We start from the raw sequence: 27,590 nt of genomic DNA on the forward strand, positions 1-27,590 counted from the left end.
CTTTGGAAAAGTATAAAAGTTGGAGTCAGAAAATAAACCTTCTTCTTTTTTACCTTGCCATTGCAGTGGCTCGTGTTGTGCTTTCTCGTGTCCTATAGTGACAGAACCCAACCATGTATTACTTTGGACAATAGTAGAACCAATTTTTTAAGAGATGTGGGCACATGTATGGGTGTGAAAGAGAGAAATCCCATGTGAGCTCCATCTTTTTTAGCTGCACCAATGGGAACTGGAATAATTTTCAGCTCTTTTGTTGTTTACCTCAAGCAATCTTGCACAGCAACTTTGAAATAACTGTGATTACCATGACAACTCCATGGGGTTGTTCACGAACTTCCTTTGTGGAAGGACTTGCAGGACAGCAAATTCCCTTCACCCCACACAACCTCCCACAGTGAGAGCATGGAAAAGCAGGAAGGTGCTTATAAAAGATGTGGAGAGAAGAAAATTCATAGAGGGACAGAGGAGCAGGAATGTCCCCACAGCTGAGGTGACAGCAGCACTGCTGATGCACAGGTAAGGCTGATTTGACTCCCTTTTTCCCTATTTCTTGTCCTCCCATCTGCTCTGTCCACAGCTGCAGGGACTTCTGCCCTAAGACAACCTGCAGCAGCAAAATAACTGAATATATATTAAAATGTCCACAGTAATTAACAGATTTTAGAAAATGCCCATTTTCCTGATATGCCCAAGTCAAAAGAGCTGCAGAGCTTTTCTCTCACATCCCGTCAACCCATCTGAGAGGTACCAAACTGGAGCACAGCACCCTGGTTGGGTGGTGATTTGGAAATTTGGAAACTGAGCTGCAGAATGAAGAGAGCAGCAAACAAACCCTCTCCAGGCAAAGCTCTGCCTGCACTGCCTGAGTCCTGCTCACTTTCAGGGGCAGTGCCAGCTGAAAAGGCAGAAAATGCCACCAAAATTGACACTGCCACCTTCCCTCCCTCAGAAGAGCTGGGAGGGTTTTGTCTGCTCACGTCCACCTGCTGCTTCATTCAGTGCAAAAGTGTTGGAATCTTGGATGCTGAGAGTTTTAAACTGATTTTTAAAAGCGTTAAGTTTTCTTTTATGGTTCTTTGGAAAGTTTTAAAGTTCTCATAAAACTTTTTAGCCTTCTGATAATGTTTACATATTTGAAAGTCACGAGTTTCCACACAATTTCATGTATAAATAGAATAGTTTACATATTTCTCTGTGGGTGGAGAGAAACGATTGATTGATCTTTGGACCAGTGTGGTTGGAGAGGTGGTAATTCCATCCTCCAATCCACTGTCACCTTTGGAATTCTATAAATACCAGATGTTTGAATAAAACTGTGTCTTTTTCTCTTTTGAATTTACCAAGCTTCTGTGTATTCATTTAGTATCCAATAGTGACAGACTTCCAAAATTGATTAATAGCACTGGGATTATGGGTGTGGAGTTGGTTAGAAGTGTGTGATATCACAGGGTGGAAAATTTAAGAGTTTAGGTTTTTAGAATATAGGAATGGATATGAAGCAAGGTGGAGGTTTTAGGGCAGAGGCAGGTTGTTCTTCTTTGCCTTCTTCTTCCTTCTTCTCCATGGGTTTGGGTGGCATCTTGCAATTGGGCAGAAAAATCTGCACTGCAGGCATTGAGTGATCAGTTATTGGGTTAAAAGGGAAAATAATCTAGGTGTCATTCCTCAGTTGGCTAGCTTTGTTTCACTTCAGCCTCAGAAGACCTTGGAACTGAACTTCTGGGACCATTTTTGTGCTGGTTTTCCAGAGTCTGGTGCAGAGAGCGTGCTGAAGTTTTGATAAGATAACAATAAACAGAAGCTGAAGACTGGATTTTGGGGCAAATTTCTTCATGAAAGGGTCAATCAATGATCCTATCCTGCACACTTAACTCCTCTGACCCAAACCCACATTCCCTAAATGCAAATCCCAGCAGTGGGAGAACACCAGGGCTCTGGAATTCCACTGCCCCACTCAGCAGCAAACCCAAAGCTCCCTGGAGGCTGATTTCACCCTCTGAAAGCAGCAGTGCGTACAAGGAAAAGGGAATTTTTGGAATTGCAACACAGAAATAAATACAACTTTTAAAGGCTTTTCTCTTAATGAGTTCAAATTGCGTTTTGTATTTCCCTAAAAAGGGTGTTTCGGCTCTCAGTGCTGGAGCTGAGCTACTCTTCCTCTGGGCAGAGGTGGTGCAATAATGAAATTAGCAGATGCAAATTACAAGAGATAACAAGTCACCCTGTTAGAACAACAGACAGAAGCAGAAAGAGAGGAAGTTTAATCCATTTATCACCACAAAGCATCCTGAGGCTCCTCAGCTGATGGGGTGGCATTTGAGGTGCTTTTTCAAGGGAGGATGTGCCTCACCAGTGACTTCCCTGAGGTTCATTAACTTGTTTTGGAAAATTCCTCAGTCATATTTGGCTGCACTTCGTGTTAGATGGAACATTTGAAATTAATTAAACCGTGCCATATGGTTTATAGGTATTTTAAATGTGTTAAAGACATGAGTGATACATTTTAGAGGTAATTAGAATGACATCAAAAAAAGGTGTTAAAATATATCAATTGTGGTTACAAGCAAGTGCTGGTGCACTTTCTAGCTGAGGCTTCATCTACTTTGATGCAATTTCCAACAGAAAAAATACAAAATTAAAGAAACCCCAAGTGTTGACAAAGGCCAAGATCAAAATAAAGGAAAAAGCAAGATCATGGAATAAACATGAAAAATGTCTATTGTTTAATTAAAACAAATCACTTTTAGAGTGCTCTGAGCTACCTGCAAGCCTAGCTTGACTAAAATAATTAAACAGAAAGCTTATTAAAACCCTGATATATAATTAAGAATAATTTTTTTCTAGAATTAAAAACAAAAAGCATACAATACATGAAAAATAAAATCAATTAGAGAAAAATAATATAGTCGAAATAAAATCTTTACTGGTAAATTAGAAAAAGAGCAATGCTCCACTTTTTCCAATTACAAAACACTAAATGCAGCTCAGAGCCTATGGAAACTCCCAAACTCAAAAATAACTCTGCCCCTCCTGCTGGAACGGGAGACAAACAACAAACAACAGCTTTTAGTTTAAATAGAATTATTCAATATTCACACACGGTGCTGGAATACTGTCAGGGAGAGACCCAGACCTGTTACACACACAAACAACAATCCAGCCTTTGGCATTCCTATATCTACAGGTGTTTTTCCAAAACATTTTATTTAAGGCCAACAATTTTCCATGGAAATTCCATTTTCCACAACCTGCACCCTTCTGGTACCCTGGCAAATAGCACAAAAATTTCAAAAGGGACCATGGTGGGGAGTGATGGTTCTAAATCCACCTCAATTCCAGCTGGAGATGGATTTAGGACCTGTTTGGTCATCAGATCGAAGCATCACTGACAAACTCATCATCTCTCACTAATTCCTGAGAAAAACTGGGGGAAATTGATGTTTGGGAAGATTCTTTTTCTCTACAGTCAAATAAAACTCACACCCTGAAAATGAGGTTAGCAGGATGGGGAGAAGGAATAAACAGCTTCAGGACTTAGGGCTTCCTGACTTGAGAGAAATTGTATCTCTTTATACAATTATTTAAAAATTATACCTCTTTCTATATTGATATTTAGAGAGAGAAGACAGAATGGGTCTCCACTGAGAGTTGGTGTCACTAATGCAGCTGTTAATGACTGCAGACCTGTTCATCTTCCCAAGGCAATGAACTATCAAACACCAGCAAACTCAGGAATCACTGCCTGCTTCATTTCTCAGATTATTCAGAAAAAAAAAAAAACACCAAAAAAAAACCCCATCAAAAAAACCCTCAAAAAACAACAACAAAAAAAACCAATACCACACACAACTATTTTAGATCCTTATTGATATGGTAATAAACACAAACACATTCCTTCTCATTTCATAACGCTTCAATGCAAAGGAACAGTGGAAAAGTGGGTCAAAACTGTCTTTTAATGTAGCAATCAAATTCCAGCTAAATTAAAGCAGATTAATTAACAGGCAAGTCAGCAAAATAAAATCCTATGCAAGTGCTGGTAAGTAAATGCATTACTTTTCACATCACAGCACTTCAAACTGTAACACAAAATGAATAAAAATATTGAATTCAAATTGCAAGGAAGCTAAAACCATTAACTAATACTTTTAAGTGTAGTGCCATTTTTTATCAGGAATTATTTCTTTCCTCCTTTAATTTGCCATCACTTGGCCACAATGAAAGCTGCTAAAACTGGAGTTTTCCTAAGGGAATTCCACTGAGAAGTCTTTCAGTGAAGTTTTTACAGCATCTTCTCATCTTTTTCAAGTCCTAGTAAATGTAGAAATATCTAGGAAAAAAGGTGAACTTGTTTATAGGTGAATTATTTTTAAAAGCTGGTTTTTAGCCCTCTTCTAGTCAAGTGTTTGAGCCAGGACTTCAGACCCATTTCAGCCCACAGGCAGTGGCTATAAGTACAAAGTGAAAATTAAAATTTATGTACAAGCATAAAACATTTAGATCTTGGAGGGGTTATGTCTGGACAGAAGCTGTTTTAGTATTTATTCTGGTTTTGGTGAGTTAAAACAACATCAGGGACATTTAACCTCAGTTAAGCATCTAATCCTCCTTTTCTGGAGGATAAAAAGACAACAAAAATTCATCCATCTGGAGGTGGAAGTGTCTCAGGCACCTGATAAATTTAATTCCCATTTTCTGTCTTTCCTTCTGCATGTTATCCTATGCTTTCACTGCTCTCTGCACTCCACTGCTCTTTAATGTTTAGCTCTCTTTATTAAAGATATTCTAGAAAAAAAAATAAATCACATACTTCGCAAAATTAACAAGGAACAAGATTGCTTTCTTCAATGCTGAGTGATTTCTCAGCCCAGAGCTCATGAATCCATTTTGAATTATATTTTCTCCCCTCCACAAGACACACTATATTCAGCTCATTTAATTAAAATTTACTGAGTCATTATCCAAATCTTCTACATACGGAAAAAGCAGCACCATTTAAAAATAAATTAAGAACAAGAGCAACAGTGCCATCAAAATGAAACTCTCTCAGGCTTTACTAAAGCACTGTGGTCAGTACCTCAGTGAAACCCAAGTTCGCTGGTGACAAGAAATTCAAGTATTTGTGCTTTATCTTTATTATTCAAATAGGAGTTTTCTTAATAAATACAAATTCTAGCCAAGCTGCTGCAAATGGAATTAAAATTCAGCTCCTTTTGCCTCCCCATCTCTCCCAGGTGTTGTCTATGCTGGACCTCCCTTGTGGAAGGAATTCATTCCTCCTGCTTGCTGCAATTAAAGAAGAGAAAACCCTCCCCAGCAGATTTCTCCACTGGAATTGGAGTTCAGGGCTGAAAAATGTACTGCTAATTTGAAACCCTTTCCAGAATTGCAGGAATTTGTAGAACTGCATGAAATTCACGAATTGCAATTATTCACAGCAGACAGTAATGAACTCCAGGGTTTTCTGCAAAGAACCTCACTCTGCTCTTCTCCAAAGGCAAGTTTATTTCATTTAGATTAATTCAGGATTACTGCCTGGTTATTGTGCTTCCTCTGGAAGCCATTTACGGTATATTGTCAAAAATGCACGTTCTGGGTCATATTTTGGAATTACCTGCACTTGGCAGAAGAAACAGCTGTAATTTATGTTCATAAACCTAAAGCAGGCAGCATCATATTCAATTCGTTTTTGGAAACTGAGTGTTGATTTCTTCAGCCTGGTACTATCACCCCAAATTAAACTGATACCATTCTTCTTTTTATGGAAATGGAACTGGGACAAAAGCTGGGAGTTTTCCTAAACAGACAAAATCAGGTGCTGTGTGTTTTGTACACACGCTTTACAAAAGCAGTGACAAAACTGATTGAGATCCATCAAAAGGCAACAAGTTTCACAGGAATTTTAGAGGTCACAGTTTAATTTAACACATTAATATTGTTAAATTAAAGGCTGGAAGTATTCAATAACCCGGCAGTGCTATTTTGAAAGGGATTTTGCTGGCCTGCTTGCAGGCAGGCAGCCAGCGAGGCTGTGGCACCACGTCCAGCTCTGCAGCAGCAGATGCCCCAACTTCTGCCAAATTGTCACATTTGACAACACTTAACACCAGAACACATAAAAACTCCTGAGGCCCCTGTGAACAAAGAGCCAGGGCAAAGCTGGCAGTGCCCAAAGCTTCTGGGTACAAGGAGACAGCTCCAGCCTTACGATGGCACAAATTAAAGTCTCCACTGAAGCCTCTTCAAGGTTTTATCTATCTGGGAAAAAACTTCTGTGTTTAAAAACTGCAGAAGAAAAGCACAACACGGTGTTTTACAGGAGTAGGATGTGGCAAGCACATTTCTTTCCCTCTCAGGATTTTTCATAGAGGTGCACAAAGAGAAATGAAAGAGAAAACAATTTCTATTTCTGCTCCTTGTTTTTCCTATTGGAATATGTTTGGAGAATTGTTTACCTGGGGTGATTTCTTTGGATTCTGGTGAGGATTGTTTGAGCTGATGGCCAATCCAACCCACCTGGGGCTGGGCTCTCGGAGAGGGTCACCAGTTGTGTTAGAGTCAGAGAAAGCAGTATGTAGTTTTAGTATCCTCCTTTTATATAGTACATTAATGTATTTTAGCATAGTTATAATAAAGAAATAATTCATCCTTCTGAATTGAGTCAGACATCATTCATTTCTTACCATTGGGTTCGCCTGCATTTACAATAGTAGGACTGACACTGTTGAGACAGGATGGGAATGAAATGACTCCACTCAGAAGGTGAGAGTATAACTGATTTATTTTAAAATATATCTCTCTTTTATACAGAGCTTCATGTAGACTAATTCTACTGGTCTTGAAGTGAAAACATTTCAAACTACTGGTGTGCAGTGAATGACATACAGTAGTAAAACTTAACTATAAACAATGTGAACAATAAGAGAGATAAAGAACTTGTTTACATTCTCTTTCAGCACTTTCTCAGGCTTCTGCCTAGTTAGAAATTTTCTGTTTTCTCTTTGACTGAATCTGAGGCCTAAATAGGACCAGAAGAATTTTGTCTAACCCAGACTGAGCTCCCAAAAACCACTTCTGGCTCCCCTGTCGCTATTGGACACAAAATGAGTACACAGAAGCCTGGCAAGTTCAAAGACAAAAAAGAGGAAGTTTTATTCGGACATCTGGTATTTAGAATTCCAAAAGTGACAGTGGATTGGAGGATGGAATTGCCACCTCTCCAACCACACTGGTCAAACCAACAGTGCATCAATTCTCTCCTCTCATAAAGAAGAATGCAAACCAATCATTATTTACATGAACAGTGCGTGAGAACTGCAGTAGAAATATGTAAATATTATCAGAAGGCTAAAGAAGAACTATAAAATGAAACTTAATGCTTTTAAAAATCAGGGCAACACGCTGCAGCTGGCATGCCCAAAGTGCCACACTGACTGCAGCCATCCCCATCACCCCTCTCCTCCAAGGAGCTCCTGTGCCACCCCAGCTCACTCCCTGGAGCTCCCAGGCTCTGTAAATACTGAAATGTAGGACAGAAAGGCTGGGAAGTCAGCAACACCCAGTGTGGGAGCACCCTGCATTATCTTTTTACACAATTTAACCAGCACACGTGCACTTTCAGTTTATGACTAATTCAATAATGCTTGAATGGGTATTGCTGGAAAAAATCCACTTATATGCTGTTGGAAATCAATAGCTGGGGGCATGGGTGAATCCCAAACTCTCCCCTGAGAATTACAACCCCAAAACACATCCACTATCACCCTAACCCTCACAAATAAACATAAACAATGATGGCATCTGTTATCCCTGGTAGGATCTTGGAAAGGACCTGGAAGTGCATTTTCCTTTTCATGTTTTCATCTGCTACTCTTGACCTCCAAATTAACTTTTCTTTCTTTTCTCAGCTATATCACCCCCATGGCTGTAACACACCTCAAATGCTCCTTTGCCAACATTTCCAGAGCATTTTGCTGAAGCCTTTTAGTATTTTTGTACAGGCATTGAATTCACAGTTTTCTATCAGTACCTCTTTTTCTCTAAATCATGCTCAATTCTACATTAAACTGAAAACAAATGTGACCCTTGACCTCAGAGAAAGCAGCAGACTTGCACTCTCAAAAAAACAACAAAAAAAAAAACCCCAAGCAAAAATCTCCAGGCCAGCCAGACTTCAGAGAGACTTTACAAGTGTTTGGATCTACAGCTGACACTACTGCATAAAAGGACACACAAAAGCTTCTTGTAAGATTAAAACAAATAAACCAATGTAACGTGGTACCTTTCATTTTCCTGTAGCTGCTCACCTCCCTTCTTCCAGGAACGTTTGGCCTTAGGGAAAGCTTTGGGTTTGCACTCAAAATCAACTGTGCTGCCTCTCTGAACCTGGATCAGTTTCTTCATTGGACTCTTGGAAAAATCTGGAGCAGAAGCTAAAACAGAATGGGGAGTAGCAGTGAAATAAAACACTTTTAATGATATTAATGATACTACTAGTTAGCACTTACATGAGCATTCTGAGATTCCAAAGATAATTAACACCATTAGTTAGTTCAGGCAGATCTTCTATTGGGCAATTATGCATTTTCTCCTCCTTTTTTGTACCTCATCCTGCCACCAAAGGTGTCAGCTGTGCAGGTGAGCACCCAACAAGGCAAGAACAGAACCACCAAAGCTCAACAAACCCAGTTTCATGTTCAGCTCCTGCCCAAGAGGATGCTCTGCTGAAGGGAGCAGATTTATCTGATCAATCTAATCAATGTTTGATTAGAGGCTCACTGAACCCCAGGGAACTGGAAGGTTCCCAGTTCCAGGTGCCAGATGACAGGAATTCACAGGGCAGCTCGTTCTGAGTGAGGTTTCCATGAATCCAGTTCCGAGGAGGCTCTCCCTACAGGAACACTGAACTTGGAAAGGAAATTCAGTGTTTGAGCCTTGTGTGATCATCCAGAGCACAAAGGAAATATCCTGTGTCCCCAAAAAAACAGCTACAGCTCAGTTTGGATGTGCTGGAGGGGGAATTGGCACAGGGGTGTGAGTCCCAAGACACTCAAACAGAGAGCTGTGACTACTCCAGCCCCAGGCTGGGTGGGTGAATGTCACCCCTGTCCCTGCTCCTGGAGGGCTGCACACAGAGGTTTTTAACCCCATGGTGTCCCTGAGCCTCCCACAGAGGTGAGAGCAGCTCAGGAACCAGCATCAGCACATCACACCAGAGGTTTCAATCCCAAACCTCCATCCTCACTCTTCCCCTCGTGAATAATTTATCCTGCTCCCTTTTAAATGAATGACTGGCCTGAAAATGCTCTGGCAGCTGATGACTCAACTCCTCAGCTCTGCAGATAAAGACATCAGGGTGACAAAAACGTTTTATTTCAGTGGCAGCAGCTGAGTGAGTTAAATCTGAGGTGCAATTATGGGGGGGTGTGGAGAGAGATAATGAGGTTTGTGTTTTAGTGAAAAAAGGAACATCTTACCTACAACCCTGAGCTCTGCACTCGAAGAGATGACACCATGTTTATTTTCAGCTATGCACTGGTATCTGCCAGAATCTGTCAGATTTAGATTTGATATTGTAAGTGCACCATTTTCAATTTGGATCCTTCCCTGAATATTAAGAAAAATATCTTTATTGATGATATATTTCCTGTGAAAAATTTAAAATAAGTAAGGAATAGAAATAGGACAGCATAAATACAACAAATAGCATAAATGCAAAAGCATAATCATGAGAACAGTTCTAAAAGAAGTAACAGAGCTGCAGCATGGTACAACAGTGGTGACCAGATATGGAGATTGATGCAGTGTATGAAGTAATTCTTCAAATTTGCCCAGCTACACCAAGGTCTGGCAATCTCAAATGCCCTTTTATTTCTCCAGCAAGACTGACAGAATCCTACCAGCCCCTCAGAGTATCCAAACAGTGCAGATGTCCCTGGCATTTCACACTATTTAAGAGATTTCACATGTGCCACTTGCTAATGAGCTCGAACACTGCAGAAAAAATTCCAGCAGCCATTACACCAAAGACACAAAAAGTGCCTTGGAGCCAGCACAGCTATTCCAGTCTCTGGGACTTCTCACCTTGCTTATCCTCGGAAAGCTCAATTACAGCAGAAGTGACTAATCTGAGTGGCAGAATGGTGACAAAAAGAACCAGAACCGAAGGAACAGCAGCTTTGGGGAACAACCTTTGGGGGAAAACAGAGGCACAGAAATGCACAAAACCCCAAAGGGCCTGCCCAGAAGTATTTTCCAAGGGCTGTTTTTGGGACAGGGGGACTCCAGGACAGCTCAGCTCCTTCCATGACAGGACAGGCGCTCACCCAGACAGACAGAAAAAAATCCCAAAGGGGAAAAAAGCTGAGCACCCATGTCTTGATCTCCTCTGGGGCATCCCAAGCTGCTGCTCTTAGGGAAGTTTTGTCCATGGAGAAGGGGAGGGCTGAGTGGAACAACCCCAGAGGTGTCTGTGAAGGAGACAGGAGGGATTGCTGCAGTCCTGGAGCAGAGGACACCTGATCACTGCACACACAGAATTCCTCTGGTGCTGCCAGTGCTGGCTCTCAAAGAGCTCCCTTGTTGTTTCCAGAAGAAGCCACAGCCAAAAGGCTGGACAGCAACACTCCGAACTGGAGGAAGGGGAAGACTGAATGATTCCAAGGTATTTTTGTACTTCCTGAGGTAAAAAAAGCCCATTACCTCAGTGACTCTGTATGACACAGCAGCAAAGCTCTTAAATCACCCAGAGGAGATCTGTGCTCCCTCATCTAACCTGCCCACAAAACACCACCACTCCTATCAGCCAGCACGGATGTAAGAAATGCTTTCCAGTGCTCTGCTCATTCCTCAGAACCATCCAGTGAATTCACCTGAGCAGGTCCTCTCTCCCCAAAAGTCAGTGCTGAGCACAAGGCACTGGCCAAGGGCAGAAGTGCCTGGCGTTCATACTCCTGACAACCTGAGAGGGGCTGTTTTCCAATGAAGCAGTGAGATTTAAAATCAATAAATAAGGGGTATCAGGTCCTGTTCTGCATTTCTGACCTTTCCCCTTCTAAGTTCAACCTCTCTTCCCTGTTAACAAATGTATTACTTTCAATTAATTTATGATGACAACTGCATTAAAGCAAATATCTAGGTTATGTTGCTGCTTGTATTCCATTCTTTGCAACAAGTAGTGGTAAACCCTTAAATCTTCAGGAGTTTTGTCAAGAAGTTGGAAAAATATTTTCTTACTGCCTTTAATGAAACGCCAGCACAAATATAGTAAAATAATTCAAGCTCTCCATCTTCAAGCTCTCCATCCCTTATTTATAGTTCTTTATTTACAACATTATTAAATTTCCTTCTCCAATCATTCCTTACATCTTTCTTTCTGTGGTTCTATTGTTTTTGAATCTGCTTTTAGCTGGAATATTTCTGCACAACATAATTTATTTGTCTTTGCAGCTATAGAGGCTTCATCGGGACGCTCTCATCAAAAAATACAAACCCTGGATCAAAGACTTCCCTTGACCAATACCAGGAAACTCTGGGTTCTCTTATTTGCAGGGATATTGTTAATTTTACACAGCACCACTTCTTCCCAAGAGATTGTTACCTCTATCGCCAGCTGCTCCCCATTCTTCAGCCACCTGTAGGATGGTTTGGGCTTCCCACTTGCTCTGCAGTCCCAGTACAAGGTGTCCTCCACAGCAACCTCCACATCCTTTATGGTCTGGACCCAGTGAGGCTTTGCTGCAGGCAGAACACACAACAAAGACCCTCACGAGCCACTGCTCCAGATCAGAACCAAATTAACCAAAGGGTTAATTAATGGGCACAGACCTCATCCATCTCCTGCACCAACAGAGCCTCCCCCTGGCCCTGCTTCAATCCCCCCTGATGACACAAATCACTTATTATTCCCCTTGCACATTTTTATTATGAGCACTAAACCAGAAGAAAACAGAGAGTACAGATCACTAAAGCTGGACTAGTGAAACCAGTATTAAAATCACAAATGATTAAAGGACATCATTTTGCAATCGAGGCAAATGTAAGAGAAAGACATTAATGGCAACACTGAAATTAAATAAGTGATGTGGCTAAATCATCAAATTAATGCTGAAGAGAATCCTTTAAGTCCTAAAAAAAAAATAATGGTATGTCAGCCTTAGTGCTAAATACCATCTAAATTGCTTTCTAATGCAAGGCAGCACTTAACTGGATGAAAACATGGATATATGAGATTGTTTTTGAAAGCAGAAGTCTTGGCACAGAATTTGGGTAATTCAAACCAGTAGAATAAAGTCCATAAAAATCACTATTATTTTAAGCCAAAATTTGAAGCAATAATACCAGACATCCTTCAGAATTACCCAAAATACAGTTAAAACTGCACAGATATTTAAAACATCCATTACAGCTTTCACAAGAAGGAGAAAGCTCACTTGGCAAATAAACATCAATGCATGAAAGACAACAGTAATTTATTTTTATTCCTTTAGTGCTGTTTCACACATCAGTTCAATGCTATCTTATAGGTAATTTGTGAATTTTCTTTGTATTTATTTAATTTACTAGAAAGTTTATCATCTCAGCCTATGCTATTTCTCCAAGAAAAGAAAAATACTGGACATGGCCTATGGAAAAAACAGATGAAAGAGCAGGATGAAACTTGGCTGCAAACTCTTAGCTATGGGCGAAGAATTTTCCAGAGTCAATTTGCTTATCTTAAGTCAGTAATTCAGGAAAATCTCTTACCACCCTCATATGTAAACAACAGGGAGAAAACAAGTCCCTGGTGATGTAGGAAAACATTATTTAATACCTGAGTGTAGGAAGGACAGAAGGTCAAATTAATTCTCAGTGAACTTCCCACTACAATGGAATTAATTCAGGCCAGAGAATTAATAATTTGCCCATGGGCACAGCTGGGAGCTGAACCTTTCCTCTGCCACAGCACCAGCTCTGGACCAGGGCTGGCACTAATTCCATTTTAAAATATTCTTCATTTCCTAGCATGGAAATTTCCTTTCAATCCCAGTTCTGCAATGCAGTGGAAAGACCTCAACAGGACCATGTACAGCACCAGGCTTGTATGATAATGATTATTAATCTATTCATGATTTATATATCCATATTTGGGGTTAACTTCTTACAGAAGAGCTTCCTACGATGTATTCACTGAGGTTTTAACTACTAACAAATACTGGAATTCAACCAATATTTGCTGACACCCTCTGAATATTACTTTTTTTTCCCCACACCTTTCAGTGACTTGGGGATAATTTATTTTTTGCACCCTCTTTGTCAAGGTCAGCTGCAAAAGACAGGATGATCTTTGTGTCACATGGATGTACAATTTCACTGGGAATTAATTAATTAATCCCAAGACCATGTTACAACACTGGAGTTCAAGACAGCCCTTGCTTCACCCCACATTGTCATTGGGAGTGTTTGCCCCACATGTGCCAAGGCAATGAAACCTCAGGGCTCCACACAATGAGAACTTTGCACACCTGAATATTTATGCAACGTTCAGCAGTGCTTGAATTACTGATGGATCCATACATGTGGAATATTTAACATCTGCTGCCTATCTCCACTTGAAAGTAGATTAAATATATAATCTATTTTCAAGCCTAAAGGCCCTGGATTCAATTCTACCAATAAAAAAATGATGGTCTATCTAATCTTGTTTCAGGACTGTGTCAGGCAGTCTGCATAGGAGGGTTGCCACACAACACAATAAAGCAGAAATGCACAGAACAGCTTCCCAAGGCACAGGGTGAGAAATTCCTGCTCCTTGTCCATCCCCAAGACAGTGCTGATGGGGACTTCAGTGATTTCCTGGAGGAAGGCTCTTTTTCTCTTCCAATTCCTGATGGAGGAGTTGAGCAGGAAGAAAAGCACCATTTTCAGTGTCTTTGAAAGAGAACAATTTGACCAACCAGCTCAAAACTGATCAGGCAGCTCAGCAGGGGCAATTCCAGCTGGGAACACTCTGACTCCTGGCCAGGATAAAAGTTCTTCATGTGCAGAGGAAGAAAGTCAGGTATCAGCAGCTCTGACACTGCTCTGATGCTTTGACACCTCCCAAAAACAGGACCAAGCCCAGCACTGCCTCTCTTTGTTCAGCTCTGCCTGAGGACACCTGAAGGACCCTGAATAAAAAGCTTTATTCCTCTCAAGGTTCAGTCACTGCCAGGCAACTTTTACTGCCCAAAAAATCTGATTCCACCACCACTGCCACATCCGTGCTCCTGAAGGAAGACTTGCTAATAAAACCTCATTTTCTCCTGGAACTACTGCAGAGTTATTGTGAAACCTGGATCTTCCTGAGGAGAGGAGTCACTTCTTCCTAAAGCAAGGAACAGGCAAGCAGGCAGCACATCATTGCTGAGATTAAAGAAAAAAACAAAAATAGGTATTGTCCTGTAAGCCAAGAGGTTGGAAGTTAATTTTAAAGGAGTTCACAGTGCAGGATTTGAGGCTGTGACAAGAATCTGTATTTTGGGATAATATCAAGAATTCTTGGGAACTTGCTGTGCAATCTTCATGAAAGATTCATCTGGAGCTCCCCCAGGACGAAATGCTTGTAGGTAAGTGATTTCCTAAAGCAGGTTAGCCGTCAGCTCCATGGCCAGTCACTTGGAAAAGCACCAGCCTGCATTTTGCTTCAGTTGTTTGAGCCTAAAATATTCCTTGCAGTGCTCGTGGTCCCAGAGGCAAGGAGAGAACAAGTGTGTAACTTCATCAGAAGCATCCCAGCGAGAGGCCTCTCATCTTTTTTTTGGTGGTTATGATGACCCTGCTCTTCCAGCCAGTTAAGCCTGCAGGAAACAATTGCTTCATTACACCCCAGGCCTTCCCTGTAGGTCAAAAAGGGAGGAAAAACCATTTTTTCAGATTTTCAAAATCCTCCGTGACATCCTGGGGGTTGATGTGAAGGAAGATCATCTGCAGGGATGCTTTTGGGTGAAGAAGTGGCACTTCCAGAGGCTGTGTTAGGATTTGTGAATTATTTGTGGGCTAACCACGCATAATGCATTGAAACAGGTATTTTTATGTGTTATCTCCTTCAGAGAGAATCCAGCAAAAATCTGCTTTTAATCCTACAGGCCAGGGGAATGGAGTGAAGGGAAGGCAGAAGTTCAGGGCCATGACTCCTGCAGGGAATTCTGTGCTCTCTTGGGAGCTCCTCCAGAACAGGGATTCACACAAAATCTTCTTTTTTACACTTTTACTCTGACATTTCCACTAGGAAAGCTGGGCGGGAAATCTCTGAAACACCTCTGGGGAGCTCAGCAGTTGGGCAAGAAAAGAGCAAAAAGAACTTCCCAGAGCACAAGAGGGGAAGTTATGAAGCAAAGTGGGGGAAAAACCCAGCCCAAAAGTGTAACCTGCAGTTTTCCTGTCTCCAGGTCAGGCTCTGACACTCCACTGATGCCTGCAGCAGGGATGAACCCTTATTTCACCTCAAAACTCCAAGGGAATTCAAGCAAAAATCACTTTTGTTCTGCTGAGACAGCTGGACCTGGAGAAGCAACTGGCACATCTCTGAAAATGTCCATTTTTTGGCTCCCATTCGAAAATAAGAATGCCCCCAAGCAACAGGTAATTCCAAATCACTGGGAAAAGCTTTAGTATGTAAAAGAAGAGAAACTATTTGTCTGGGCAGCGAGAAAATGATATTATTAGACAGAATTAACAATTAAACTCTAGGTGATCAAACTCAGTAGTCATTTGTAACTTTGCTGTCGATGTTTTGAAGACATGCCAAGCACAGGACAGAGCCAGGCTATCAGATAAAACCTTTAAACAGAGATATTCTTCCACCTACACAAATAACAGTTTCAGTTTGATTTTGCTGATTATTAAAAAAAAAACTCCCACAAATATACCAGTATTTTTTAAAACACTAAAAAAAAAAAAAAATTGTGGCAGATTCTACTTATTCCTGAGGGATTTTGTCTTCGCTATCACAGCCCAGCACTGCAGAGCAAAAGGAGAACAGCAGCAGAATTTCTTTCTCCCTGTCAAATATTTTACCTTGTACTGCCAAGCAGGACTTCTGGTGTATCAGCATGGGCTAATTAAGAATATATTTTCTTCAATTATACTTTAAATTAATTGATTTACCTATCTTTACTGTGCTTCGTGTTTAATTGCATCCTAAACCACAAAAATGCAATTGTTTCATCTCCTCTCATTTTTCTGTGCCATGAAACATCTCTGAGGATTCTTTTTTTATTTCTGTTATCTCTTTATGGCAAGCTAAAAGCAATGACAAACGAACACGCTAATAAAGGGAAAACAAATTATTTAAATCTTCAGGTTCTACATTCAATCGAAGTTGGATAATCTTGTCCTATTTTTAGCACAATCTGAACTCCCCTGAGTAGAAAACTGGCATTTAACAAATGTTGGAACTCTAAAAAGGATAAAAAGCTGAACATTTGATGTCAGGCTTTTCTTGATAAAATCCTTCAGGAGAAAAAAGGAAGATTAATAGTCTGTGAGTATTATAATGAACCCAGAATATCTGGTTTAGAATATCTATTTTAATTATCAACACCAACTATGGGTCGAGAGCTATATTTAAAAAACACCTTAATTATAATAAAACGGACTAATTTAATTTCTTTCAGGAGTTACAGATGTGACAGATTTACAGGAATTCTTGGGAAACTGACAATGGACAGGAGTAAAGTTGAGCCTGTGTTCAAGGGCTTTGAAGCTTCAAGGCTGTAATTCAATATTGGATAAAAAAATAAGGCTTTTAACCAAACTATTTATGAACTGGAAAACCTGATTTACAGATTTTAAACTTTGCAGTTTCAGCTCATAAAACAAATCAGAATAGGAGTGTTTCACTTCGTAGCAGAGCAATGAATGTTTCAAGCTTTGGTTTAGGACCAGCTTTATGTTACATTTACAAAGAATCCTTAAACTTTGCAAAGAAAGAAAAACCCAATTTTCAGGTACATGAACGATTTTTATCAATAGTTTTTCTGCCTAAAGATTTATTTTTCATTTTTATTTCACCATGACAACTTGCAAAACATTAACCCCAGTCCTTTTTATACTGTTTTTTTTTCTTTTGGGTCAGGCAGAAATGTGCTTTGTTTTGCCAAGAGGAAAATGAACCTTGTCACTATTGAAATAAAAAGATATGTGTACCTTTATAATGTTTCTATTTTTCTATGTTTGATAAGCAGACATGCCTTAAACTTCCACCAGTAAAGTGTTCTAACAGCAGCCACCACTCCCTAAAAACAGATTTGTGGATTTTTGACAGCATTGGTACTTTCTGGCAGATGGGTAATTCTTTATGTCTTTGGTTTATTGCATTAGTTACCCCCAAATCCTCATCTGCTTTTAGAACAACTTCCTTAAATATTGATCTTTTATTGGAAGGCTGAGTGGGACGGATTTCTGGGCTTTGGCACCAGATGAGGTGAATATCCATGAGAAGATATTATCTCCAGTTATAAAACTTCAAATTATCAACAGAAGCTATAAATGCTCCTATCCCGAAAACAAACTTGTTGGAATTCTAACTGCAACAACAAAGCAAGCACCAAAATAAGAAAGATTACTTAAATCTATTTAATTCTGCAGAATGGGTTCCATGAAGCAGAACAAATGAAATGAAACAGTTGGAGTGCCATTACTGCCATTACAGCTCTCATTATTCTTCCTAAGATAAACATCCACATCAGGGATGACTCCCACCATGGGCAGCCATTCCTACTGGAATGTGAACTCCATCCGAGGGCTCAAATCCCTGCCTGGATTTGCAGTGAAAACATTCACACTGATTCCATTGTTACACAACTGCAGCTGGGCTGCTTTTGTTCATTGGCAACATCCTTTATTTCAGCTCTGTGGCCTTTTAATGAGCAAAGAAGAATTTGAGGCAGGATCCCTACAATTACAAGGACTAATGAACAAATCCACTCTATTTTATATCTAATTTCTGCATTTATTTTTTATCTGCTCTAATTTATATCTAATTTCCAATGATGTATCTCACAACTGTCTTGATTTAACACTGCCATAGGAATGTTGAGCCAAAATGATGCACAAACCCCAACTCTGGAACTTTCAAGCAGAAAATAAGGTCATTTAATAAAACCAAATGCACAGTGCCAGGTTTGGCATGGCAGAGGGCACTGGCAGGTGAAGCAGCTTGGATTTATTGCCCTATGTCAACTGTAGGATTTCCCAAAAAGTCAAAATTGCAATCAGTGCATGGAAAACTTGTGTTGCTTCAAGTCCTCTGTCCAATTTGACCTTGAACATTTCCAACAACATAAAAAATTCAGTGTAAAGATTAATCTGGAAGTTAGCAAGGAGCAAAATTTTCCTTTCCTTCCTCCTTATAAAGTGTCTTGTGCCTCAAACTAAAATCTTCATGGACCAAAATCCGTGTGTTCTAGCAGGCAGCAGCTCCCCACAGAGAGGCACTGAAGAACTTGCTCCCAGCTGCAGAGGAGTTGTGCTCTGTGCCTTTATCCAACTCAAAACCCATCTCCTTCCTCAAATATTCCTCCATGAGGGAAACATTCCAAGGCAGAGTCAGAATCACTGTTTAAATTGCCATTGAAGTAAAGAAAATTATATTTGCTGAGATCTGGCTTTAACAAAAATTGTCAATTACCACTTTGTTGCAAATCACTCTCGCTTTACACCACCACCAGTGTGCTTTGCTGATACTCATTTCACTCTATAGCCTCAAATGCACAAGAGACTGCTTTTTTTCCAGCTATAAAATTTCATATTATTTCATTTCCTATACTGGATTATATCCTCCCATTTATTTACTCATTTTAAAATAAAATTGGCTGTTTTGAAAGCACAGGATTGAGAATATCCATCGGTAATCTTTTCACAAAGCAAGAAAAAATTTGTACTTCCCATAAATGGGAGGCCTAAATGATCCCCCAAATAAATCCAATTGACTGAAAATTGAAGGTTTCGCCAATGGACCAAGAAGAAATGTTAAAAAAAAAAAAAAGTCTTTCCATCATGGACAAAACCAAGCACGAGCACACTGTACTTTACTCTCAGCAATCCTTGTGAGCTTTTAAGCCATTTCTTAGAGACCTTACTAAGAAACTCCTGCAGAAATTCTCATTTTCTGGTAGCCCTTAAAACGCCGTGGATTTTTAAGCCCAAATGCCTGATGGAACTGCAGAAAGTGGAAATTCCAGAGTACCCCAGAACAGTTTGTGTTTCATGAGTAAAGAAAGATGGGAGAGGGGCAGAACAGAGGTTTCCTACCATAATAAGTGAGACGTCCTCTGGCAATGTTTTTGCCTCTGGAGTTTTCAGTGATGCATTCATAGAGCCCTGCGTCCTCCTGTTGGAAATTAGGGATTTCAATCATGCCATTGGATTTCCTCAGCTTTATTTTACTTGGAAATGGCAGCCCGTCAGTTCTTCTCCAGTTAATCTGAGGCACGGGGCTGAAGAGAGAGTAATGAGATTTTAAACAGTTTTGCTTAAAGTCCTTGATTGTCATAATGAGATACTTAAAGCAAACTAAATTCAGCAGTGACTTCCAGGCTGTGTTAAAAGCAGTAACCACACTGTACATGACAGATGGTCAGACACTCAAGCACCTGATTTGCATTCCCTGCTGATTCCTACGCTGCATTTGTGGGCCCAAATTTGTCAGGAATAACTCTGTGAATGCCCAATAATTGCAACATTTCTTGTAAATCAGCACTGGACTCCCCAGAGGATGGGTGAGATTTACCAGTGGCTTCTTCCATGGAGAAAGAATGCAGGCAAGTCTTTTGGAATTCCCATCTTGCAGCAGCCTTTAATTCTCTGATTTGCAAAATTTCCATCCCCTCACCAGGGAGCCAAAGCAATAGTGTGTGATCAAGTTATCAATCTGATATGGGTACCTGACAAACTGCCTGCAAACAAACCCCACACGGGTAAATAAATACATTTACAGAAACACAAATGTATTCTCAGATCATCTGGGAAAGAGAAAAGATATCAGCTGTGAGTGAAGCATCATTCAGAGGAGAAATGCATTTCAATCTTTATTTTGGCTATAAAGAAAGAACAATATTATGAAAACATGAAGTACATTTAAGGGGAAAATTCAGACAAACATTCTCACAGACTTCAGCACCATTTCCTTGCACACAGAAAAGAGACTTAGCTCAAAGGTCATACACAAAACCACACTGGAGTTAATTTGAAATGAAATGTAAATTCCTGTGCTGCCAACATAGACTTCTTAATTCTAAACAAAATCAAAATACACTCCAAGAGTCTTTGCCCTCACATTTCAAGCCAGGAGCTGTGATGACCAAAATCAGGTGTTGGGGAAACACCAGAACCCCACAGCTCTTGTGCAGGTGAGCTCAAAGGTGCTTCAGTTTTCAGGGAAGAGGAACACTTACTTTCCTAGTGCAAAGCACTCCAGCTTCACAGTGGAGCCTTTGGCTGCTGCCAGCGTCTCAGGGAACTGAACTTCTATTTTGGGCTCGTATTCCCCCATCACACCTGTGGGAGACAATTGAGAAGGTCAAATTTTGAAGGTGATTTTCAAAGGGTTTTCTTTCTCTCTTTTGCAATTCAAGATTATTTCTCTGACACTCCACTTATAAAGGGAAGCAGAGTGGTATCAGAGGAAGAGTTAGGATGCAACAGAGTTTATCTTAGAACAAAGTTTGACTGTGGGAATTGGAAAAACAGAAATTTCCACAGACACTGAAGGATTTATCTGCAGCCTTGAGAGAAGTTTGGGTTGATGCAAAAATACAACATACAGAGATTAAGCAGAAAAATCATAAACTTATGCTTCTATAGTTGTAGGTGAGAATATGCCTTAAGTAAGTGAGAAACTACACTGATAAGATGGTGAAGGGTTTATAAAGTAAGGGTGGGGTTGTGTGGAATAGGCTGAGAGCTTACAAGTTATGGCAGAAGCATGTGTGTACATGAGTTAGAAACCCACTGGATAAAAGCATCCACAGTGCAGCAGAATGAAGTAAAGGTGATAGGTCAGAAAAGCAAAATAAACCCTGTGGCAACTGTCCATTGGGTTAGAAAATTCTATATTGCCTTGTGACAAAGAACTTGTGACAATTCTGAGCTATGGCCAAATGGCTGCTCCTCCAAAACCTCACAGCCCCTGAGACTGGCATTTATCTGAGCAACAAATAATCCTCAGCACAACAGTGATCCCACCCCTTCATTCCAAACAGCGACAACAGCAGCACTGTAGGAATATAAAAAGGTAAAATACTAGAAAGTGCAAAAAAAGGCCTCAGAAAGTAGACATAAAGCTAAGAAAGGCTGGGAAATTTCTAAACCTTCTCATGGGAAGCTAGGAAGTTAAGAACCAAGTGAATGCATATGTATTTATCATAAGGAACAAGAAAGAGCAAGAACTTACTGATAGTTCAAGATGTGAAAAGTCCTAGATATATGCTTTGCAAAGATAGAAAAGTTTCAATCTTAAATAATGAATTATTGTGTATTGTTTGAGGTTCATAGAAGACCTTTTGTTAATGTTAAACCTATGTGGGTCCTTCTGTTATCGGTTAGAGTATAATGACTTTGCACCTTTTGTTTTATGCTATTGGTTCAAAGAATATGTAGAAAAGGCTTTGCTCAAGCTGCCACCTTGTCTCTGATCTGGATTTGCCTGGATGTTGTTATTTTCCCTGTGTATCTTGCTTTTTGCTTGTATGATACAGACAGATAATAAATCCTGAGTCTGCAATCACTCAGGGTCCCATCCCATTTGTGAGACACGGAGTGATCCGGCACAGGACAACACGTGAGGATTTACACAAGAGCCAAGAGCTCTGGGAATGGTGTGGAGCTGGGAATGCCCCAGACTGGGAATGCCTCAGGCTGGGAATGCCTCAGGCTGGGAATGACCCCAGGCTGAAAATACCCCCAGGCTCCTGGTGCGGATCTCAGGCTGGGAATGACCCCAGGCTGGGAATGATCCCAAGCTCCCAGTGATGACCCAGGCAGGGAATGGTATGAAGCTGGGAATGACCCCAGGCTCCCAGTGATGACCCCAGGTTGGGAATGTCCCAGGCTGGAAATGGCCCAGGCTTCCAGTGATGATCCTGGGCTGGGAATGACCCCAGGCTCCTGGTGATGACCCCAGGCTGGGAATGACCGCAGGATGGGAATGACCCCAGGATGAGAATGATCCCAGGCTCCTGGTGATGCCCCAGGCTCCCAGTGATGGCCCCAAGCTGGGAATACCCCAGGCTGGGAATGGCATGAAGCTGGAAATGACCCCAGGCTGGAAATGACTGCAGGATGGGAATGACCCCAGGATGAGAATGACCCCAGGCTCCTGGTGATGACCCCAGGCAGGGAATGCCCCAGGCTGGGAATGGAGTGAAGCTGGGAATGACCCCAGGCTCCCAGTGATGACCCCGCGCTGGGAATGCCCCAGGCTGGGAATGTCCCAGGCTGGGAATGAAGTGAAGCTGGGAATGTCCCAGGCTCCCGGTGATGACCCCAGGCTGGGAATTACCCCAGGCTCCTGGTGATGACCCCAGGCAGGGAATGCCCCAGGCTGGGAATGTCCCAGGCTGGGAATGAAGCTGGGAATGCCCCAGGCTGGGAATGCCCCAGGCTCCCAGTGCTGACCCCAAGCTGGGAACGCCCCAGGCTGGGAATGACCCCAGCTCCCAGTGATGACCCCAGGCTGGGAATGCCCCAGGCTGGGAATGAAGCTGGGAATGCCCCAGGCTGGGAATGCCCCAGGCTGGGAATGGAATGAAGCTGGGAATGCCCCAGGCTGGGAATGCCCCAGGCTCCCAGTGCTGACCCAAGCTGGGAACGCCCCGCGCTGGGAATGCCCCCCTGGCTGCCCCGGCCGTACCGTCGGTGCGCAGCACCAGGGGCGTGGGGGAGCCCAGCGTGGGGCTGCTGCTGGCCCTGCTGGTCACCACGCAGGTGTAGTTGCCCACGTCCGAGGGCTCCACCTTGGCGATGTACAGGTGCCCCGTCTCCTGCGACACGAAGCGCCGGCTGTCCTCCTGCACGAACGACGGGTACTCGTTGAAGATCCAGGCAAAGGACACGTCTGGGAGGGGAAAAACACACAGGAAAAAGTGTTTGATAGGGTTTTCCTCACCTTTTTTACCTTCAAAAACCGATTTATTGCTGTATTTGACAGCATTGCGTTATTTACAGTACTTTGCTGTGCAACAAACAGAGAAAAATACATTTAAAAATTAGCGAACTCCCCCCCCCCATTTTTTCTTCACCGAAAGAAAAAAAAGGCAAAAGAAATCCAGAATATTAGCAGGTTTGTTTAAATCTCCTTATTTTCTCTCTTTTTTTAATTTTTTTTTTTTTGATTTAATATGCACAGAAATAGGAGCAGACAGCAAAAAAAACGAGAGCAAACTTTGCTAAAATGGAAATATTACTCATTCAGTACCTACTTAACTCCTTAGCCAGATGATTAGCAGGTAGAAACAGGACAGTAGTATCCATGTGATATGAATGTCAGAAAAAGCCTAAATTCCCAGTAGGGCTCATCACACAGCAAAACTTATTTTTTTCATTAAAAAATCTGTAAAAACTCCATTAAGAACACTTCTGTGTGATGTGGTGAAGAAGTCCTTGCTACCATTCGTTCTGATTATTTGAAAGGAAAAAAAAAACAAACCCACACCTCAAAAGAGAAAGTAAGAGATTTGGTAAAAAAAATAAAAAATTGTTTTGTTTCCTCAGCATCACTCTGAGCCTTGTGTGGCCAATTTTAATTGGCAAAAGCCCCTTCCTGTGCGAGGCCACGTGTTTGTCTCATTCATTTCCTACAGGATCAAAGGTAAATAAATTTTTAATGGTGTTCTAGGCAAGGAATAATTTTTTTCACCCACGTGGCACTTATACAAAGATTACAGCTTCTGGAAGTGCTAATTAGCAGTGATTACAGCCTGACTGACCTCGCTGGTGCTGCAGTGTCTGCAGCACTGGCACTACCCCACGGAATGGAGATCAGCCCTTGCTGCACAGCTTTAATTTGAGGGTGCACAAATTTGGGTGCACCAGGAAATGCAAAGGTGACACATCCTGAACCCTCAACACCTCCCCAGGCTGCCAAAGCCAACAGGACAATTTAGAACAAGGTGAGACGGTGCAGGTGAAAAAAAAAAAAACAATAAATGAAATTATTAAGATATTTATAGGCTGCCTAATGCAAAAAAAAAAAAAAAGGCATCAAATGAAATGGACCATTAAACTGCATTTAATTTTCTTCTATCAATATTTAAACCTCTTCCATTATGATAATTTTGCAGCAGAGGCATGTGCCAACCATTAACGGGCTCAGGAGTTAAACTTCTGTAGTATTTAGAAAAATATTAGAAGTAATAAAAAATACGAGCAATATTATAAAAAAAATAAACAAATTTTAGAAATATTTGTTGTCAAAACCACAACCATAAGGAGGAAAAGACCTGCAAGATCATCACCCCTGTGGGCCTGCAGCATCTCCTCAGGAGCACCGATGGGTTTCACCACAATTCCTTCCTCCAGAACTCAGATGTGCAACTCATTTATGGAAAGGAAGGCAGCAAGGATTTGTCAGGAAACAATGGGGGAATTAGTGCAGTGGGAAGCATTAAATAATGATAAAAAATAAAATTAAAAAGAGACTACACCTGAGGAGTTTGAAGGGGTTTTAGGGAGCAAGGAATCCCTTTCTAAATGGGAAAGGTAGGAAATAGAGGAAAACTCTTTCTGCAGAAGAGCTGGGTGGAGAGAGTGATCTCTGGGACCAAAAAAACCCAATTTTCGGCTCCACACCAAACTCAGACACCCACAAGGCAGCAGTGGTGACATCAAGCTTTACTGCTTCTGTTATTTATTGAACCACCTGTGTTTCCTTGCTCAAAATATTATTTTGTGCTTTAAAAAAAAAAAAAAAAAAAAAAAGAGAAAATCAAAGGAAAAAAGATGTCCAGGACATTGTGGAGATCTGGAGATGCAGCAGGAAAAGAAGCAGCTTCATTTCATTGCTATGATATTGGGTTCAGATAGAGTGAACCCAGTGAAATCAGTCACTGGAATTATGGCAGCCAGGCAAAGTTTAATTGGGTCCTTCAACCCATGAATAAACACTCCTGGAAACCCAATTCCCCATTCAACACTTATTTTCATTGAATCCCTTAAAAAAGGCTGGGGTAATTCCATCCCCCATGTCCCACCACCTCATTTTATATTTATTGTCCTTTATAAAATTGCACTCTTAGTTTCAAAAAGAAAAAAAAAAAAAAAAAGAAAGAAAAAGAAAAAAATCATATTAAACAACTTGTGGTGTGATTTATTATGTTTACACCATTTGCCTGTTGCTGATCTTGGGGCACCTCCAGGGACACAAACTCACTCCCTTCCTGTCAATTACAAGTTTTCAGTTGATTTTCTGTTATAAATGGAAGTAATATGTCTCTCCTGGGCTTCCTCTGAGTTCTAAGCCTTTGCTTTCCAATGCATTTTTTCCTTATTTGGTGACTATACATGGATAAGGTATTGGAAATTACAGTTATTACTCAATTTTTATTTGTTTACTACGTCTTGGTTGGCGGCTTCTCTTTATTTTGCATTATTTGATTATTATTTACTGTGCAGTTTCCAACATACTCAGCATGTTCACACTGTTCCAGGCCTTTTGTGCTCAATTAAAAAAATGCTTATAAAATTACCTGTCATTTTAAAACCTGAATTCTTTATGAAATTCAACAATTAAATCACCATTGCCTTTGAGGTTTACCAGGGTCATTTCCCCCTTAAAAAAAACCCAAATTACTGTTTCTAAAGGAACATAATGGGGTAAAACCCACACATTAATTGTTTTTTAACTATGTTTGAAGTCAAGCCTTAAGCTTATGCATGTCTTCTTGGAAATATGGCTTTAAATCATGTTTAAAGAATTTTAGAAATATAGAACTTAAAGTAATGGCACATTTCTTCTAAGTGAGGTGGAAACACTTCCCTGGGAGATCATTGACAGAAGCAGGGTGATTTTACTTCTTGTAAACAGAATTTAAGTGACAACAGCAGTGATGGAAATCCCAGACTGTAATTAAATTCAGGAAGTTGGAAAAGCAGAAGTTTACGGGGGGAAAAAAGGCACACAGACCTATGATCAAAAGGAGTAGGAGAATTCACAAAGTTAATTTTATCCACTATTTGCATAAATAATGCCAGCTCTTGCTCCTTGTCTTCTGGCCCATCATTTTTTTACATCTGCTTAATATCTACCTGCCAGCCCCATAATTCACACCTAAATGAGACTTCTAAAATAGCCACAAGTAAGTGATGTGAACAATGTTCTTCTGAACCAGATTTAAAATGTTCCAAACTGACTGGATTTGAATTAGCCAAGTGGGTGTTTCCAGAAATAAAGTTGGTAAGAAATGAACATTCTTGATTTTGGGGAGCATGGAGCTGACTGAACAATACTTCAAGGTTTAAAAAGAAAAACCCAAAAATCAAAAAAAACCCAAATAGAAAAAAACAACCATCAAAACATAAAGAACTTTCATGTCAATCACTGATATCCCAAATCCCACTTATTTCATGCACTTCTCAAACTCTGATTTTACAATGTTCTGTAGCAGAGACACAAGGAGAAACTGAAATATTCTGGAATTTTGTGTCTCCAAATGGCTCTTTGCCTATCCCACACGATGGCACGTGGCTCCTGGAAAACTGATTCCAAGAAACTAATCAGACAGAATTTAGCAATGACAGAAACTGCAATTAAAAACATGGAAATCTGCAGCAAACAGCTATTTTGAATGATCTACCTTAGGTTAAAAGTGATGGGAAAGTAACACAGATTTTGAGAGGATAATAACAGATTCCCTAATTAAGGCAGAAACCAATTAGTTCATCATTTGGCCCAATTTCAGCTCCAAGTGTGATGAAATGGCAGAAGAGGATGAGCATCACTCAGTCAGGAGGGAGGAGCTCTGAGAGCTCACACTGAGCATTCAGGCTGGGTTTGGTGGGACAACCACCCACAAAAATATCCATTTATCACTGCTGCAGCTATGGCCCTCTGCACAGGAACCTCTGGGAAAGTGCAAATAAATTACCTAAAAGCAGGAAATTAATTAATGAGGTAAAAGTGCATTAAGGTCCCAGAGGATGCTCTGGGGTGCAAACTGCCCTCACTCACCTCCCTGCAGGCAAATCCTTGGATTATATTGCTGTGGGACTGGGATAACAGAATGTGAGTGCTCCCAGGGGTAGAATTTGTTTTGTTCTACCTGAATTACTTCAAGCTTCTCCTTAATACTTTTCCTTTCTCACTTGGGCCAATTTTCCTGCACTTAAATCATCACCTTGAGCACCCCATCCTCCCCTGGGCCAGCCCCACCACCAGCTGCTCTTGCTGTTACCTCCCCTGTGCCAAAAACCAAGCAGCATCTCCCTCATTTCTTCTGGCAAACGTTAAAGGTTGCTTTAAAAATAAAAATCTGCTGCCCTGGAGGTGTAGGACAAGGTGTTTATGTGCTCCCATAACATATGTGTAACCTGGAGCTTAAAATGTCACGAGGTGCCTCTGTCAGATATGGCAGCAT

At 40.9% G+C, this 27,590-nt stretch overlaps 1 protein-coding gene and 1 long non-coding RNA gene across 4 annotated transcripts in view; one reads left to right on the forward strand and one right to left on the reverse strand.

Annotated features, from left to right (window-relative positions):
• The window catches only part of LOC110475079 (contactin-3), a 102,909-nt gene that overhangs the window by 17,415 nt on the left and 57,904 nt on the right, over positions 1-27,590 (reverse strand). For both annotated transcript variants that reach the window (XM_077786187.1, XM_021538960.3), the window contains exons 4-9: positions 22,871-23,074; positions 20,415-20,517; positions 19,273-19,457; positions 11,600-11,736; positions 9,477-9,606; positions 8,282-8,432 (exon numbers count right to left, since the gene is read on the reverse strand). In XM_077786187.1, the coding sequence (XP_077642313.1) occupies positions 8,282-8,432; positions 9,477-9,606; positions 11,600-11,736; positions 19,273-19,457; positions 20,415-20,517; positions 22,871-23,074 (910 nt within the window). The remainder of the gene's footprint in view (positions 1-8,281; positions 8,433-9,476; positions 9,607-11,599; positions 11,737-19,272; positions 19,458-20,414; positions 20,518-22,870; positions 23,075-27,590) is intronic.
• Positions 71-17,562, forward strand: LOC110475080 (uncharacterized). 2 transcript variants are annotated; one of them, XR_013340718.1, is made up of 4 exons: positions 71-516; positions 13,688-14,585; positions 15,408-15,600; positions 16,635-17,562. It is a non-coding gene; the product is annotated as an uncharacterized LOC110475080 (long non-coding RNA). The 2 variants fall into 2 exon arrangements; XR_002466211.3 differs by having other exon boundaries at positions 15,408-17,562.

The sequence above is a fragment of the Lonchura striata genome, chromosome 12 (genome assembly GCF_046129695.1).
Source record: "Lonchura striata isolate bLonStr1 chromosome 12, bLonStr1.mat, whole genome shotgun sequence".
Taxonomy (NCBI): domain Eukaryota; kingdom Metazoa; phylum Chordata; class Aves; order Passeriformes; family Estrildidae; genus Lonchura; species Lonchura striata.